The 20106-nt window shown below is 36.2% G+C and overlaps 1 protein-coding gene across 4 annotated transcripts in view; it reads right to left on the bottom strand.

The window, feature by feature from the left end:
• Positions 1-20106, bottom strand: part of plce1 (phospholipase C, epsilon 1) — a 132632-nt gene that overhangs the window by 38043 nt on the left and 74483 nt on the right. For all 4 annotated transcript variants that reach the window (XM_038280579.1, XM_038280580.1, XM_038280581.1 and 1 more), the window contains exons 8-9: positions 5484-5638; positions 3357-3524 (exon numbers count right to left, since the gene is read on the bottom strand). In XM_038280579.1, coding sequence (XP_038136507.1) covers positions 3357-3524; positions 5484-5638 — 323 coding nt within the window. The remainder of the gene's footprint in view (positions 1-3356; positions 3525-5483; positions 5639-20106) is intronic.

Raw genomic sequence — 20106 nt, 5'->3', positions numbered from 1 at the left:
CAGGGTTTCTGCGGATCATTTAAAATAATTAAAATCCATTATTCTTTGGAGTATTTTTTCATTGATTTCATAAATTTTTATAGGATTTCGGTGTAACAATCATACCGAATCGAACCGAACCGAAAACCGTGACCACGAAACCGTGAATCGAACCAAACCGTGGATTTTGTGAATCGTTCCACCCCTACCAGGTATACATCTGCGCTAAATTATCAACTTGAAAGTTATCATTGGTATAGTTCCAGCTCCCAAACCAACTGAGATAATAGATTAACAGTGACATTGTTTTTTTACGTCACATAAGAGTCTGGCGTTAACGCAGCGCTTTAACGGGCCATCACTATTTCATTCTGTAAAAAATCCTATTTGACAAACATTTGGGTATCCGATTATTAATTGATTAATTGAAAAAAGAATCAACAGATTAATAGATTTGCGAAATAACAGGTTGTTTGAGTATAGAAAAACTATACTGCAGTTTTCAAAGATTGAATCAGTGAAATACCAATGACTCATAGGCCTGCCTATATTATTCTATACATGGCCTTATGGTAAAGTGCTGCCCTACGCTCTTATCTGTTTCAACTCTGTGATCTGTGTGAGTCAGGAAATGCATGCCATGCATGAAAATCCTCCTTCACTTTCAGCAGCATGACACAGTCTAACTCCATGTCAGCAGGGAGGTTAGAATTACAGTCGCCATCTAAAGCATTCGGACCATCTGCAAAGTAGTGTTCTGAGCCGCCAGAGATCAAGGCGGTACATTGATTTGGCGACTCTTGATGTTCCAGATAGCAAGCGTTGCACAGGACAAAAGGAAAAACAGAAAATGAGAGGATAATAAATAATGAAATCAGGGATGCTAAAACACTAAGTGTATAACAGCCTGTTTTTTTTATTTTCAATTAGCTTCATGTCATACACACACATACACATACATCATCACTTGCCAAACTAGAGTTGGGTACAATTTGATCCTTTGATGTTTGGATGTGTCCACCTCACTGTCTGTCCTTGAGCCTTCATGTCTCCATCTGTTCTTAGCTGGACTTTTGAGAGACGTTTTCTCCTTGATGCACGACTTATGTAACCGAGGTTGACAGAGAGCTATAGCAGACTTAACACGGCACATACTGGTCCTGTCAAAGCTAAACAGCCGATACAGACACACAAAGAGGCCCAAAATTCTCACCATTCTCTGCTTTGCTGATTTCCCATGCAGAGTAAATTCATTGCCATACATGGCATGAGAATGAATTGGATCGCAATCATTACAAAGCTAGAGACTGCAGGTTAGCTAGAACTTTATGATTGGAGAAAAATAACATCTAATCCAAGATTAACTAGATTACATTTTCAAAGATTTTTCTTGATTAGGATTTCCAAAAAAGTAAAAAAAAAACAATCCACTGGAGTTGGTTTCCAAGTTTGAATAAGTTTGGCTTCTCATCCAGGAAACTTTTTCAATTCAAAATGTCAGAATTAGCATTGAGTTCGAAGCTTTACATAAATTTGCATGTTTTCTAAGCTTAAAAAAGTTTTTGGGCTTCTATATAAAGCTTCTAACTGAACATCAATTCTGACATTTTGAATTAAAAAGCCTCCTGGATGGGAAGTGAAACGTCTTTAAGGTCGGAAACCAAGTTCAGTGGATTGTTTTTTTTTTTTTACTTTTTTGGAATGACTATGACCTGCATGACTGATAATCTTCACCAGCACACTCATTTAGGATTAAAAGTAGTATTTTGCAATTCAATATAAAACATGTAATCAACCCAAAAATACAAAGATAAAAGGTTTCAGATCACTAACAAAGATCTAAAAATTATGCAATTAAGTAGCAAGGTGAAACGTTATTTACAGATCCACTACGCTCTACTGCGATTATTAGCTTGACTAGCTCTGACTGATGACTATTTCGGTAGAAACTGCAAAGTCTGATCTTTTCCATTCAGCGAAAACTTCTTAATGCTTTCAACTGGATAAACTACAAGAAATTCATTGAAATTGTTTAAAAATGCCTTTCCATGCTGAGATGTTTGGGTGTGCAGTCTGGCTGCAGGAAAAAGGAAGAGAGCAAGCTCTTTAGGTGATAACAGGAAGGTTCTGTTGGGTAATCCAAAGGTACCCTATTGCATTCTTTTAAAGTTCTAACATCTCTCTTTCAAAGGACATGGTGGATTTCAAAATATGAGCAGCAGTTTGGAAAAACAGTTAAATTTTTTGGAGGAGTACACACAGAGGCCACCGTTTTAAAATCCTTTCTTTGAATCTTCATCATCTCCAGAATAAGATGATGCAGAAAGTATAAAATGTCCTCTCTTTGTTCATTTTGTTTTTCTTTTAAGATAGCGATAAACTTTTTAAATTCACCTGGTTTCTCACTCATTAGAAGTGAACTGAACTTTGCTCTGACAAATCAATCAATGACTATAAACAGCAGAAAAGTTATAATAACACTCAGCAACAAAACTCTGATACTTTTAGGCTTGTATTACGTACACTGCAGTTGAAGATATCTTATTTATTTTCCATTAAGTATTGTTGTTTAATTGAACCAAAAGTCCAGAAGCAAAGCTCTAGTTTGGGCTTCATCACTGTCTTGAAGGAGAATCTCTGCTGTCATTCGACTCTCTTTCCACTCTGCCCATATATGGTGACGCTGCACATTTGGAGAACTATTATGCGTCTCCCTTCCTGCAGACCTAAATGAAAACCAGCTGATAGAGCAGGCATGCAACCTAAAGATGACTTCATCCTTCTCAATCAATCTCCACACTTCCAACACTCTTTCTCAGCATTGTTGTAACAGCTCCCTGTTGGTTTCACCAAAGAAAGAAAGCATGAGTAGAAATCTAGCCAGCTAAATAAGTGGACTAACAAGCACACATCCTGTTTTACAGTGATGGACTAGCACGGTTATACATGAGGGAGGGTCCGAATGGAAGACCTTCTACATCAATATCAAATGGGAGATGGATGTTGACATCATCCTTAGGGTGTTTTTAGTAAGAGATCAGTGCAAAGCATTCAAACTATTTGGGCGTTTCTTTGTTATTAATATTTTACCCATGCAACAAGATGAAAAAAAAGTTTAGTAAGAACTTTTGATAATCTAATCTACGCTGACATCATGTTGTAAAACCTGAGCCCCAGAGATAAACACTGCCGCAGCTAAAGTTGTTTCAGTGACTTCATGTAGCTATTAAAATCTAAACACAGAACACGCAAAAAGGAAAGTTCAGATATGTGCTTCATAAAGGAAATACTTCCTGTTAATCTACATCAATGCGAGCAATCAGCCAAAATAAAGAACTCCTTGTTAGAGATCTGGTTTTCTCAAGTCATTGCCTCACCTCATTGAAACGTGCCACCAGGTCCTCCACAGCATTGCTTCGCTGAGCAGTCTGAGTGGGCATGGCAGGCACCGAAAGCGAGGCCTTGAGGTTTGGATGGCGTCTCGTTTGACACTCGGGACTGCCAAGATCTCGAGTGAGGAAACAGAGGTAGTCTAAGGGAAAGACCTGCAAAGAGAGACACACTCTGTTTCTCATATTTCAACTTTTATTTTCATTTCTGAGGCTCTTGCTGTAAGTGACCGACTGTCACAAGGTAGCGCTTGGAATGTAAGGGAGATAACAAATGGTTTAAAAGTGTTTACAATTATAAATCTGACATGTCAGGCATTTACATTTAGAGAACCCTGAAATAGAAATGAAAAAAGAAATGATCCAAAGAGCTAAAAAAAAAAAGGCTTAAAATGAATAGTCCAAGCTTAAACACATTTGTTTAGTCACCTGAAAATCCTGCATGTTTTTTTTTAATCTTCTCTCCCAGTGTCCCACAAATTGCAACAAAATTCCCCATTTTACTGGGTCAAGTGATGAAAAGTCAAAAAAATATTAAATTTGCATTCTTCTTAAATACAAAGAAGGTAGAGCTGCAGTCATCATCAACAAAATGCAGCCCTGAACAGGATGATCTTACAATTAGAGAAGTAAAGGATTTCAATTAGCATTAATACACAAAATATAATAGAAATAACATTAAAAGAAAATATGCATTTTCAACTAGATGCAAGTGCCACAACCTCATAGATTGGATGCTAAATCCTGTCGTGTTTTCTAGGCTTTTACTCTCATCAGTTTGGTTTAAAGTTGTTAAAGGTATAGTGGAGGATTTTCACTAATACTTAAATAGACCCGCTCTGTCCGCTTTAAAAAAATGCATTTGCGCAACCCTGTACCCTCTGCCTAGAGGGAACGTCTATTAAACGCGTGTGAGAGCATGCACGAGCCCATTTCTCCTTATGCATGCTCTGTTTAAAAGTTGCTGTTTGCATCGCTCATTTAAGCTTAATTTCCAAAGAAGATTTGCAATTTTTCCACTGGTAAGTGAAAATGGGGACAAGCATGTAGGAGGGTCTCACATAAACATATCACCGGAATGATTGTCAATTAGGAGGACCACTTATTTTGATAAATCCACCTGGAAAAAGAACATTCTCCATAATACCTTTAAGTGTTAAGTTACATGAAAAAATGGGATGAGAGCCGGAAGTTTATCATCGCACAAAAATGCGGAAGCACATCATCCTCAACATGAACTATTGTGTTGGATGTTTGTAATATTTTTTCTTCAGTAGGAACATTTAATGCGGTCAGAGTTGATGGTAATAGGCATGGTGCTAAACACAGGTACAAAGTGGAAAACATTACATATATGTATATTTCTAGAATTGTTATGTCTTCATTAGTTTCTATATAATTTGCTTTGGCCCTGAATGTATTTTTTTTTTCTCATATCTACTTGTTTTTTTTTTATTCATTTCGTCTGTTTTTCTTTTGTTTAATTTATGTTTGATTATTTCAATTGTTTTTTTATGTCTGTCATTCTGAACCTCTGCACTGCTAAACTAATCTACGGTTTATTTTATAGACAGGAGTGGAGGCCCAACTGTTGAAAAAAATCCCTAATCTAATAACAGCAGAATATACAATTGATTTATTATATTTTATTATAAAAAATATAATAATGAAATGTTAGAACTGTAAATATACAGTCATATGTTTATATTACTGTTTTTATGTATCTTTTTTACTGTTTTCAAGGCTAATAAAACTGTCTGGGGAGCTGTTCTTGATGAAATTTCGTCAAGATGACAAAATAAATCCGTATAAGTCTAAGAATATACAAATTAAATTCCAGAGATCCAAATGAAAATATGAAAATTGAACTAGCAACTATTTGTCTATCTCTCTCTCAAAAAAAGAACATCTTAAATCATTAATCATTTCCCTTCTACTTAACAATTTTGCACAAATGCAAAGCCTTTGTTGTGTTATTGAGACTAAAAGTGAATTCTAAAGGGTATAAATTTTAAAAACTTACTCTTTCTTATTTGTTCAATCTCAATTTTCAGTGAATAAGAAAAAATGAAAATAAAGCAGCATAAAAGATCTCCAATAGACTAACATTTTTACCTGCTGATAAAGCTGTTGCTCCTGTTCAGTAAGGATGCAGGCAATCTCCTCTGGGAACTGAATGAGGTGCCGCAGTTCTGCCAGCTCCTTACTGATCCCGCTGACATTGGGAGGAAGAGAGCTGCTGCTGGTCATACTGTTGGCCAGCTGACGCTCTGAAAGAAGAGATACAGAGGTTAGGAGACATGTAAAGACAGATCATAAGTTTCACATTATGTGTTTAGGTCATATCAACATTCATCTAACATCTACAGAAAAGTAATTGGGAAGGACATATAGGGGTGGAGAGTGGGAGGTGGGAACGGAAAGCAGAAACCACTCATGGCAGTAAATTAAAAAGGATATAAAGCAGGAATGGTAGATGATTCCCTTTTAACCTTTTAAGTTGAAAGCCTTTTTCTAAAATGCTCCCTATTTTATTTAAAGCAGAGTATTTTCAGTATGCAGACACACCGAGTCCATATATACTATGTAGCCTTCATTAGCCAGCCCACTTCTCCCTTTAGGAGTAAAGAACACAGATCACCTGCGAGTTCCTGTGTTTGGATTTCAGTCAGGCCCATTAGTCAGTCTGTTTACACACACACACAGATTTACACAAATGCATACCTGTCCCCATCTCTATTAACAAAGGACTAATGGACGGTTTCTACACTGGCTCACAGGCTGCCAGGTGGACATTCTGTACATTGTTCAGATAAATGCCACATATGCCGATTTTATCTATTTATTTATTTTGCTGCAGGAGCTTTTTATTGAACCAGTAAAAGGGGACTCACTGGGACATGTCTTCCATCTTACAGAAAACTCAAAACAATCAATCAGCATTATCTCTGCACAGGTTAGGAATTATTCAGACTAAAACTATGACAACAAATTCAATAAGAAATAAAAAAAAACTGGAAAAATTGATATGGATCAGCACAAAAGCAACACAAACATCATATGTTGTTATCAATTACAAAGTCTTTTGAGTTAAGTATTCTGTAAGGGCTTTTCCATAACAGCATACTGGTGTGATGGGATTATCAGTTATATAATCTTGATTTTAAAGGAAGACAATTTATATTAATTAACACAAAACCAGGACTTAGACATTATTTACTCTTTGTCAAACTGTAGAAGCCTATTTACTCTTTCTGCAACAGCACAAATTCAAACTGTATATGTATATACTATATACGTATCCAGACGCTCACTTAAGAGACCCTTGAGATTGGCAACAGGTAGGCATGGAAACGGTAACGAGTGCTCTGCAGGAGCAAAACTTGCTTATTTACACAGTTTGATTTGTGGATATGGCCTCACAGCTTCTGTAATGAACTCTCAGCATGTGTGCAGGCAAGCGTGCAGGATGAAAGCAAGGACACAGTATGTGTTAGAATTACAAGGAACAGGGGGGAAGAGATGTGGACGCAGATGAAAATTGATGGGTAAAGTGGAAAAAGAGCATCCGAATGTGGAAAATTTAGGTAAGTGAAAAATAAACAGAAGCAAAAGCAACTAGGAAGAAAAGTATTTGATGGACGATGCTGTCCTCCCTGTTCTATTTCATTTTTTGTGAGTTTTCAAAATTTATACAGTGAGAAATTAATATGAAAAACATGCATCTGAAAACCAAAATCTATTTATGACCTGTGCTGTCATACATAGTCAGCTGTGTATAACAACACAGATGAGTATTACAAAATGTACCCTAATGTAACAATTGTGTCCTTATCTTATCTCACCTTGTTAATCTTGAATGTGTAATATAATCTAAAATATCTAGTGGTGTTAATACATTGCAATAACAGATCGTCTTTATTTTTAGCTTCTGAACAATGTCAGAAAATAAATGTGAATGTAAATATGTAAACTGGAAAAAGCAGTAGATGGTTTGACTAATTAACCAGCTAATATCAGCGTATTACACATCTTATAAAAATGGAAAAACAGATCAGATTGAACTGGTAATTTGCTCTTTCATGGTGTAGAAACCAAAGGAGCAATTTCCATTATGGATATAAAAAGGCAGAAACAAATTTAGCAAGATAAGGTAGGCATGACTACAAAAGAAAAATCTCCAGAGCAGATAATATTATACCGGTTCATTATAATTGGATTTGCAGGTAGAAAAGTTATTCTGAAAAATATATGCTTTTAAACTTCTTTATTTAGAGGGTTTGTACTTTGGCATAAATCTATCAAATTTAAATGAGAATATGGTTTTCAAACTGAGGCACTTGAGTGAAACTATTAATTTGTTCAAGCATGTTTCGCTTTATCAGAAATATCTCCAAAGTTAAACGCAGTGAAGTAAATTTTTAAACTCTGCATACAAGGAAAAAGCATCCAACATAATAAACAAGGGACACTTACTGGTGGTTAGTAGCTATACTGTTTTTTTTTATTACTCACCAGGATGAATTGGGGAGTGAGAACATTTTTAAATAAGTAGGATTTGCTCAATGTTATCCTTAGACATCAGACTTTAATAGATATAAGCCAATAATTGCTGAAACAATTAATCAGATTGTGATAAACAATATTGAAATAATACTAATTTAGTAATTGATTAATCGTTACCTGGAGTATAGAGACTCTAAAACAGGCCTTTAGTTGACAGAGCGACCCACTTAAAGCAGTAATTATATTAAAATTCTGAAAAAATATATAAACATTCTGCATTTAACATAAAAAAAAACATTTTCATCAGTCAATATGGTCAATCCAGAACTCCTCAAGTCGAAACGTTTTAGTTTCACCTGGTTTAATTCCGTAAAAAAAATCTGATTTAAGGAACCTTTGGCTATCCGGTTATTATTCGATTAATTGAAAAAATAATCTGTGGATTAAACGACTTGCAAAATTAGCATTAGTTGCAGCCATACTTATTATTTCTTGGGAACATTTTTAAACATTGTACTAAAAAAGTTTGAATAAAGTGAGCAAGTTTAAAACATACAAATATAATCATTGCAGGTTAAATCCACTGCTTGTGTCATACATAAATTTCAAATGCTTTAATAAGAAAGATGTAAGATAATAGTAAAACTTTTTTTTAATTCATTTATTCATACAGTGTGATTGGATATGAATGTTTTGTTAAAGTGAAATTGGTGCCATAATAAGGAGTTAAATCATGCAATATACCTTTTTGGTTGAGACAACAGGGAAGGATTTCCTGTATGTAAATCCACAACTATATTTTAATTAAAAGGAAAAGCTTAAAGATTTTTTTTTTTCAAGCACGTCTTGGTAAAAATGTAATGTAAATGTAGACAAACTACACTTTTCCCCTCCCATGTATGTACTTTCAGTATAGTGAGAAAGAAACCTATATTAAACGGATTTGAAAGCCACATATCTTCTAAGGATTTATTGTTATGAGCTACTCTTGTGAGTAGAAATTCAGATGAGCTAAAATTATTAATCTGCATGTGATGGCTGTGCGGCATCTCTAATCATTCATTTATTCATCTTCTCAACAAGACAGCCAAACACAGCTGTTAGCCAAGACAGCGACAAAGAGGTCTTCAAAATTCTGATAAAAATGCAACAAAACCGTTTAGTGAGAAGCTTTACTTATGAGATAAATTCAGACTATGTGGTGAGAAAGAAAATGAAGAAAAATAAAGTCTGGAGGTGAGAAGTAAACAGGATCTTTTTGTTTCCTATTAAGTTTATCTGGTGTTCTGAATAGACATTATCATAAATACATGTTTAATATTTCTGAGTGCAGGATCCTCTTCCTTTCCAGAGCATGAGCCAGTACTGGTTGAACCTGATGTCCCTGTGATTATGCATGGATTTACTCATCTATAATGCATGATCAATACAAAAGGCCTACGTGTTTTTGTTTTGCATGTCTGCTTTTATAGAAGCACTTCTGAATGCAGTGTGGTGGCAGATGTAGCAGATTAGCTGGACATCCTTTTTAGCAATTTAACATAGACTATTTGTGTTCTGACAACAGGAAACAGATGTTTTGATTGCATGTATGGGTGAGTGGGGAATACTTTAAGAACCAAATATTTCATTTTATTAACGTTAATGCTTTTTTATGTTTTATTTACCTTAATTATCGACAGTTCTTTTCATGTTTATAAAATACCATTGCCCTTTTTTGGTATCCTGATACCTTTATAAAGTGAGATTACTACAGATATTTAATCAAGAAAACTGAATGCTGGATCTGAATCCAAAGCTGTTTGAACAAAGCATTTGTTTAAGGGTGTGCAAACATTAATTAAACGATTTATCTTCCATCTTTCAAGGTGTGTACTTTTCTAAAAGCCACAGGGTGTGAATAAACACTATTACACATTAGGAGAGCACAAATTGAATGAATCTAAGAGAAAAACATTTTAATTCATCTATAACTAGTAAAATTAATAATGATCCAACCCCCCAAAAATTCTGATTAAGCTATATATTTGGGTGCTGTCAAATGCAGTTAATAATTCAAAAATTGTAAAATAAATCCATGATTCTCAGGCTTTAATTGCCTTTTTTATTCCTGTTTTAAACGGATGTTTTTCATCAGTAAATCTGTTATTTTAAACCAAAAAGAGGAGTGAAACCTTCCTTTTTTTTCTTTGGCAACAATGGGAACATTATGAACATTGTTCTTATGAGTTTAAAAGATTGGGGTAATTTAACAGGTGCTCACTTATAAATTTTTTTTTTCATACTGTATTTTCATAACACTAAATTATCCCCCATGTTCAGTAAAAATAAGATTTCATTTAAAAGCAGGTCCTTAATTAGAATCCACATATTCTTCTACCAGCGTGAATACACAACAGAATAAATAAAATTTAGAGAAACAGAGCAAGTAGAAACTAGCATAAACAGTGTAATGAATTATAATGCATAAATAAAGTCATGTGCAGACATTGTGCTGCTGTGGAAGCAATAAACACTGATCGGTGTAGCGGCTAATATTTCTTACTTATCAGGGAGTTTCCTTTTTGGATCAGATAAGCGTCTTTTTTTTTAAACAAAAAGACTGGCTGAAAGCATCTAGTGTTTGGGTTTCTTCTGATTTTTCTATAAAGGTAAAGCCAGTGACAGAAACCAGAGAAAAGAAGTTTGGACAAATCCAATAAACATCTCTGTGTTATGAAACCAAGGACTATCAAAAACATCAGAAGTACTGAAGGATTTATAATGCTGGAGGAAAATGGAGTTTAAACTCTCATCCCAAGGAAGGTCATTTGTCCTTCACATTAACTTAAACTAATCAGGCTGAAGTTTAACAGAGACTCTGAGCTCGAGGACAGTCCAAATGTCGGCTTTATGTTCTAAAAGGAATCACGTTGGGATGTTGTTTTCATTTATCCTGTATTCGGTTACAGAACCGTCCATAATTTTGAAGATTTCCAAAAAAAAAAATAATTCAGTGCACCACAGATCTGATTATCTTCAAGATGGCCCCCACTTTAAATCTTCTATACCATCCTCTGCATTGTGCATTTTGGCAAACGTAACTTGGGTCCTGATGCATGACTTTCGATGCAAACATTTTAGCTTTTTTACAAACTCTAAATAAACGGAAATTTAAGCTGTAAACCATAAATGTCACCATTCATTTTCTTAGATTTAATGAAAAGCTATTAATTCTTCATAATTTGGTTATAGGCCGGAATTTTGAATCATTTTCAACAAATGAGAATATACTTTCTGATCAGGTTTTTTCTATTTATCAGATTAAATTAGCCTTTGTAAAACAACAATCCCTTCATTACGATGGAAAATCCTCATAATTAACAGAAATAAAGGCTTGAAAACATCCATCTGTGCAGAAATAATCTTTATAATGCATTTCAAAGTGAGTCACTGAAATAATAGAACTGCTCAGTGATCAAATTTAAATCTAGATTGTTACTTTTAACAACTGCATTAAGCAAAATGGAATCTTAAGGATTAAAACATTTTTAGACACATTGGTTCAGTTTTTTAAGTCAAGATTAAATTAATTACTTAATTTTATTATATTTATTTGGGTTGCTACTAATTATGGCACCAATAACTTTGCAAAAAACAATTATTTCTTTAAATTATGTTAAATTTCTTATTATAAGCAAGTGTTTACTATTTCCTTAATACTGAATTGAACATGCATTTTCTGTCTGAGAGGTAGATTATGCCACAGCAGTAAAATACAAGCTAATTTTAAGGCTTTTATCAGTGAAGCCAAATTACGGTAGCAAGGAAGCTTGCTTTGTCTCGCTGCAGGCTTTTATTGTGAAAGGCCTCTAGTTCAGTATGAATCGTGTATTGCTACTGTATAACAAAAATCAAAATAAAATCAAAAATCAAAATTGCTATAACAAAAATCAAAATAAAGACAGCTAATTAAAATAGATGACAGTTTTTGAAGTACAGCGGGAGCCAATTCAGCAGTACTGAATATGCTGTTAAAGTCATAAATAAACATTATGCAGGACAAAGGTTGATGCTCTTAAATCTATAAGTCAGTAATAAAAAAGGGAAGTCCGCCGTGAGACTCAGAATCTGTCCTTGGCACCAGTTATACAAAAGCACAACATGCAGAAACCACTTACTTCAAAAGCTGGTTGTATTCTCTCAAATGACTACTATGAAAAAAAGTGACACCATATTACACGATATGATGTAACTGTTTTGTAACTGAAAAAAAAATCCAACTTCTACTAAACAATATGCATTTAAAATCATCTCCATTTAAATCCATTAGCTAATTAATACCAATCGCATCCATGATAGATCACCACAACCGCAGCTGCACTTTTTCAACGATGAAAACACAGTAAAGACTTCAACAAACCAAGAGGTCCTTCAAGCTTAATTTAAAAAGTCATATTTTTCCTTACAACCATGCAAGCATTATGAAAATGACCCAAGCCACAAGGGTGTTTTAAATCAAAGCTCTTAGAAATTCCTGGCAAACACCTCTTTAGAACAGTCCCTATTATAAACAAACTCGTATCTAAATCATTGTCTATATAATCACCATTAAATCATTGACAAGCGTTCCAGAGTTACTATTTCCCTGCACTGCAGTGCGAGGAGACCTCCATTCTGACTGAACCTCACTTTCCCCTACTCACTGATCAGCTTGAAGTCCGTTTGGTGAGAGTGCTTCATGGCTGTTGGACAGAGCTGACTGCTCTGCCTCCCGTACTGACAGCTCAGTGGCGGGATGACCGAGATACACTTGTTCACATTTGAGTTGACAGTCCCTTCTCTCTCACAGCTGTTCCCTCTCCTGCTCTCTCTCTGCACTACCTCTCCCTCCTTAACTCCATTTCCAACTTGAACTCTTTAACAGGTACTTTCTGCTCTCTGTCACTCACCTACTTGGTGTTCTTGCAAGCAACAGCAAAGGCTCCTCTCTTTTCCACACTCACTACTTCTCTGCCCCTCTTGCTCTCCCTCTTGCTCTCTCTCTTACTCTCTCTCTGACATAAGTTCAGTGTCTCCCGCCCACTCCATACTCAAACCATATTTCACAGCCCTGTGCTACAACCACACCAACAACCTTACTCAACATAAAAACACGGTGTTAGAACTCCCATAACCTTAGCAACAGTAAGCTAACAATCTGAAATAAATGTTCCCTCCTTGATAGTATCGCAGTTCTAACCCAACATGAATGAAAACAGTTCAGTTGGGCACCAAATCAAAGTTTGTTATGTTTTTCAATTAAATTCAGTTTATTTATATAGCAACAATTCACAACACATGTCATCTCAAGGCACTCTACAGCTCACCAGATCATACAGTCAAATTGATTCAGTTTTCTATCAAAGGAAAACCAGTTGATTGCATCAACTCATTGACTCAAATGTAATCCCTCACACTAAGCATGCTTCTAGCGACAGTGGAGAGGAAAAACTTCCCTTTAACAGGAAGAAACTTCCAGCAGAACCAGGCTCAGTGTGAGCGGCCATCTGCTGAGGCCGACTGGGGTTCAAGAAGACAGAAGCAGAGATACAACAAGCAGCTGTAAAAGGCGGCCACATCCAGGAAACACACAGCCAGGCAGATGAGTTCCGAGCCAACTCCCATGTCAGAGGATGAAGAGAGCACATGCAGCCAGTCACAGTCAGAGAAACAGGACTACACTGGAAAACATGCTGATCTCCAACATCTATAAACAAAGGTGTTGATGGCAGCAGCTTAGCTGATATTTCTCTCCAGGATGGAGTCACAGCCAAACAGGAACAGATGAGGCTACTATGAGAAAGAGCAGAGAGAGCATAACTTTAGAGACTGAAATATCATATTCTGCAGAATGGAAGAATAGAGATGGAATGAAGCAGAATGATGAAATATGTTTTGATATATCTTTGTAAGTAGGGGCTCTATTTCTTTTCCCTCTTTTGTATTTAAGTAATTTTAGTTTTTTCTATATCTGCCCTGATAAAAAAAAAAATTATCTGCCCATGACAACGTCTACAGGGTTTATGCTTTGAGGGGCTGTCCCCCCATTCTGGCCGGCTTAACTCTACACGAGGAAGTAAAACACAGCAGTTTATAACTTTGTGTCATCCAATAGCGACAGTCATTTATTTCCAGGAGTTTTTCCACAATCTGTTGATATTGGTGATATTTATGGACTAAATCATGGGATGTCTGCAGATGTTGAACCCTCACCAGTGAGAGCTACTGCATTGTTCGCCGATTTTCCTCCCGGATCTGTCGGCATAGTTAAAAATGATCCTAGATGCAAAGTGCAGAAATTCTGTCGGTGATTATGAGGTGCGGAAAGGCGTGGAAGCATAAAACTACATAATTTGATGTGTCAAGCAAAAACTAAGCTTTATGTTTTTGAAATCAATAAAACTGGATGACAACATTAAATAGATTTTCTCTTATTTGCCATGTTTCTTTATCGAACTTTTTACTTTGATCTTGTATTAAAAAGGTCCACAAATATTCAGTTTTTTACACAAATGCAAACTAAAGCTGCTTTTCACACCTAAAGCATTTCGGTGTGAGACGCTGGTCAAGTATCTTTGACGCTCTGCACTATGGTTGTTTATTTGCTCTGTTCTGTAGCTACAAGCTAGAGAGCAGCTTAGCTATCTTTACTTTTTAAGGGCAGATTATACTTCTGCAACCGCACAAATCAAATGTTGCTTGCATCTGGTCGCTAACCAGATTTGCTGGTATGCTTCTGCACCCTCTGTCTGGAATTTCTACGGACGCACAGTAGTTTCCCGCCAAAGTGCGAGGGAGGGACTATTCGAGAACTCGGGAGAACTTCGGTGGATGGTCACAAGAACTTTGGCGGTGCTGGCAAGCAACAATGACGCGTCTGCAAGATATCTTGGTCACGGAGATGGATCTAGAGTTGCTAGACATATATTTATTTATATAATTTGTCTGACGCATTGTACATGTGTTGTACTTCCAACATCCTCGATTAACCTTTCGTCGTAGTTGTCGATTGCTCCTCGGCTTTTAAAAATGACGCGCCCCGGCGCCGAATCTGGAAGGACGACCACACAGACAGCCGGAAATGCATACCAAGGACCAATCACAGCTGCTTTTTGTCTGCACACTTCCGCTTGATGTATGCGCGGGTTTGCAACCGTCCGAGGCATAGTCAGGATTTTTTTGAGGTGCGCAACGACAGTTGCAGAACCTCTGCACGGGGGGCGTGGTCCTGCACAGGGACAGATTTGAAGGTCGTAGAGGCTATGCGTCAGAAACATAAATTGACCTTAAGAGCTGGAAAAATCCCGCTGCCAAAAGTAGTGGCCAGAAGTGATAATAAAGGTTTTTTAAGGTTTATGGTACAACTTGCAAGAATATACAATCAAATATTTATTTTCTGAACTCCAGCGTCGAATGCTTGAAAGCTCGGATGCCAGAATGAGAGGCACCACTCCCAACACTCAGACACGCTGTTCAACCTCTTGAAGCCTTCCCCAATAAACTTTGCATGTAAATCAGATGCTTTGATGCTGAAAGCATGCCCGTCTAAACATACCATTAGACATATCTATACATGTATGTATGTATGTATGTATGTATGTATGTATGTATGTATGTATGTATGTATGTATGTATGTATGTATGTATGTATGTATGTATGTATGTATGTATGTATGTATGTATGCATGCATGCATGTATATTGGAAGAAAGAGGAAACCACATTGGCTTCTTGTTGGTCAGCCACAATTTGTTTTCTCTCTATTAGGTAAAACAAATATCAGCTTAGCTGCGACGGACTGGCGACCTGTCCAGGGTGTACCTCGCCTCTCGCCCATTGTCAGCTGGAGATAGGCACCAGCGACCCCACTTGGGATTAAACGTGTAAAGAAAATGGATGGATGGATGAAGTATCAGCTTAGACAATTTGGAAAGCTTTATGCCTTTCCCTTAAGCTAAAAGTTCAGAATATTTAAAAGAAGGTGAAGTTGAATCCCAACACCAAAAGGAGAGCTGATGCTGCTGTATGGTTTAACAAGCTGAACAGAATAGTTTTGCAGCATTACTAGCCACAGATGCAAGGTATAATAGAAGGAGTGATGAACCAAAGATGGTCTGCAGGTGGTGTATGGACTATGGCTTTGGAGCAGCAAGGATTGACTCTCTTTACCACCTCCCTCTCTGACTTACGTTAGCAGCACTGGATGCTGCGTCACTGTTTGCTCTACATCCTGTGTTCTTTGTTTGGAAAGAGGGTTTATCACAAAGACCTAAACACACAGGTTTTCCATCAATGTCAGGCAATCTAGAAGTAAGCATCGCTATAAATCCTCTAATGAGTCCTAATTTACCTACAGTCAGGCTTGGTGAAAATATTTACAAAAAAACTAGCAGGTTAGAAGCTGTGTCAGTGTGGTTTAAAGTTGTACATTTTAAATTTTTATAATTTGCTTACATAACCTATTTAAAAGAGAGACACCTAATTTGTCATTTGGGGGCTGCTTTTGTGACAGCAGCTCCAGAAAATTTCAAGAAAAATGAAACCTTACAGTTAAAGATGGTGCTTTAGTGCAACAAATTGCATATCTTTTTGTTCTGTTTACTTTTTGCTGCACTACATCACATAAAAAAAACATTTACATTTGGGTTATCTGCTGTTTTTTTTTTAAGTTAACAAATAATAGGCAACAACAGGACAATGACAGTCCAGACAAACAGAAAGCTGTTCTCTCTATACAAATGTCTATTCTGATGTACAGGCTATGTGATGTCAGATCAACAGGACCACAAATATTTGATAGAGATGATTATCTGTTCTATGAACTTTATTTGATCTTTAATTGACAGATACAGTATGTCTGTTGGGATTCATCTCCCTGAACGCTATCTCAGGTAACACAGTGGCTCCAGGTTACCTAACCCCTCTGCATCCATGCTTCCTTTTATCCCAATTGATTTTTTTAACATCGTTTATGATATTAAGCATTATTCAATTAAATTTAATTCAGTGTATTTATATAGTGCCAAATCACAAAAGGTCATCTAAATGAAATTTAAAATGTCCAAACAGTCAGATCAGTTAAACGTTTCTGTCAAAGAAAACCAGCTGATTGCATCCAGTCATTGACTTGCAAAACATCCTCCTCCTGGATGAGCTTTTGTCAACAATATTTGCATCAATCAAAAATGCAACCACAGCGCTTGAAATCTGTCATCTTCTTAATAACTGGGCAGTTGAAGGTGTTGGCCAGTATAAGTCCAGTCTTAAATCAGTCTGAGTAGGATTATAAATAGGTCTATAACTAACCGCACTGCAATTTGCGCATAATGGCGATCCCTATAGTTACTAGTTTGTCAGCTCTGTGCTACCGTAGCGCACAAGATGTCTGCCTCCACCAAAACAAACCCAATGCTGTATAATCATAAATAACAATTTCTATGGCAAACATAAAGATTTAGACTTTCAGTTCACTTTTCAGTTCAATAACATGTATAGATAAAATTTATATTTATGTCAGATAATCCCTGTAATTATTACACACTGTAAATTTAAATAGTCTAAATAACTAAATGAATATGAATGTTATGTCATGTTTGTACTTTAGTCAGAGCTTGTCAAAGTCTAAAAACATTTTGAAATAATTCATAACCTTAAAAAACTCTTGGTGTATTCCAGTCTTATAAGAAAAAAGAAAGTGTTTTTTATTTTTTTATTTGATATATTTAGAAAAAATGTTTGTCTAAACAATATGTAATCTTGTAATCCTTGAGACTTCCCTTTGCTTTGACTCCCCATAATGTCTGCTGTCAGTGGCTCCTAAATACTGGAATGTAACACAATGTAATGTGATGACTGATGGAAATAAAAAGAAACACCAAAAAATGAGCTTGTAAGGATCGGGGCTTGGGACTGTGTTATGCCTTTCCTTTTCAGCAGTGCGACACAATAAAGTATGTTGTAGAGGAAATGATCTCAAGACAAGTCTGAAACCGCTTCTTTCAGATGACATTATTATTACCAAATCCCAGGGGTTATCCAGCTATATTTAACCTTTTTGCAGTTTCTTAATATATATTTATCAGTTTATAATTTAGCCAATGCGCTGCACTGTAAGGCCGAGATTCAACAGTATATATATTAGGCCTATTTTCCTAAAAGGAGTAAATGGGGTCATTACCATTGAAATTAAGCCCCTTAAGACATAATTTAACTTTTTAAATTGCATATAACATGCACTGCACTTACCCTAATGCCAAAATAGGCAACAAAAATGTGTCCTTTTAGTCTGTAATAGACAAGTACATTTTGGAAAGTTTTTGTTAAAATAAATGGATGGCAAGATAAATAAAAGAAAACAAAAAGAAAATGCCTTCCGCAGGATATGACAACTAGAAAAAGTGACAATCATCAACAGACAGCATTTCTCTAACATTCTTAGAGACATTTTATCACTAAACAAGATAAGTTAAACCCAACATGACTAGGGTATATCATACATCTTCATTCAAATGGACAGAAAATATCCTGGACGCCAAAAAACTGTTCTGACAAGAAACACTTGAACTTGAGCTGACTTCTGAGGAGAAATGAAAAGCTTCAGTTAAACTTTCTTCCCCTTTGGTACTTTGGAAAGCATGTTTATTATCTACTGAATTGCATAATCATGATTGAGGGTGGAAAAAAACAGCATTTTTCTTCAAGACTTAAAGATTAGAACCAGGTTATTACACTGAAGCCCTGACATGAGAACTGATACCAAAAATGGAAAGAAAGTAAAAACCACTCCAGCACTATCTGATTATTAAAACCAGTCCTACCAAGGCAGTTTCAGAACAATTAAAGTTCTTGTTATGAAAAATACCTTTTTTGATCTTGTGCACAGTCAATAACGTCAACCACAGTGAAAGCCATTATAACCCAAAACAGAGACATGAAACAGAGCTGACACGTATGAAAATATTTCTGAATCTTTAGTATTTGTACAGTGTAACCGTTTATTTGAAGTTGCAGAGTGAAATAAAATTGATGTTTTTTAATAGTGCATTGTTTACCAATTTTTCCAATTACATTAATACCATCGCTCCTGTATCAATTGTTGAGTACTATAAATATGCAATTCTGTGAGGAGCAATTTTGACGTTCTTAATTCAGCACAGAACAAATTAACCTCATGATTGCTCAATCACTAAGTCCCTTAAACCGCTGAATGGTTTAATAAAATCATGATTTTGGAGCAGCTTAATCAAAGTCATAACTTTAATTTTATTAGAATGTTGTTTAATCGGTCTAAGAGGTTTTTAATGATTACAAAACTTACAATGTGGTCAAAAATCTAGAGAATGGATCTAAAATATCAATCAACAGTTCATATAAGTGCTTGAAGGTAAGCGCTCCGACAAATTTTATTGAATTTAGGTCTAATTACCTTTTCAAATATGACTAGACTGGTGTGAATAATCCTTTGTCTGATATTGAATACTGTGTGTTGATCTGACATACTTAAAGAGACTTAATGTACATTTTTACAGAAAAATTATCTTCTTAAACATTGTTTGATGAGCAGACTGAAACGAATGGCAACTTCACATAAGGTGAAAAACATAAAACAATGACATTACGAGCGTGAGCTACGAGAGCAGAGGAGTGCTGCAGTTCTGTGTTTTGGCCACAGGGGGCAAACTCCCTAAAGCTGGGCATACACTGTGCGATTTTCGGGGTGATTTTCCAGTCGTGCGAGAATCTTTCGATCGTCGTGAGTCGCTTAGTGTACAGGGGATTACGAGGGGCGATCAGCCTCTCACTACCACCCCCCGAACAGGAACCGTGAGGTTGGGAGAAAATCAAACATGTTTAATTTTCTCCCGACCGTTGTGGGCAAATCCCTCAGGGCGCATGCGCAAACAAAGATTTTTCTTTTTATTCTTCCTCTCTGATGCAAACACAGAAGCATGGCAGGGTTGCAATGAGTGAAATGCACTTCTGTCTGTAAAATTGACAGACCATAGGAGCCACGTTTGCTCAGTCATCTCTTTGTCCAAATACGTCATCGCCTTTTCTTTTCAGGTCTTTCAGCACAAAAGAGCACAAATTGCCAAGGCAGAGCGTTTCACTCTAGTGAGCTTCATATTCCCCTTTTATTTGTTTGGTTTCCAGATAGACGAGTCCGAGCAGCTCCATCTCACTGCGCAGCTGAGTCCGACGTGATTTTTAGT

Source organism: Cyprinodon tularosa, unplaced genomic scaffold (assembly GCF_016077235.1).
Source record: "Cyprinodon tularosa strain WSP-4 unplaced genomic scaffold, ASM1607723v1 ctg161, whole genome shotgun sequence".
NCBI lineage: Eukaryota > Metazoa > Chordata > Actinopteri > Cyprinodontiformes > Cyprinodontidae > Cyprinodon > Cyprinodon tularosa.
The sequence above is the reverse complement of the archived record's forward strand: the minus strand, read 5'-3'. Positions and strand labels throughout refer to the sequence as shown.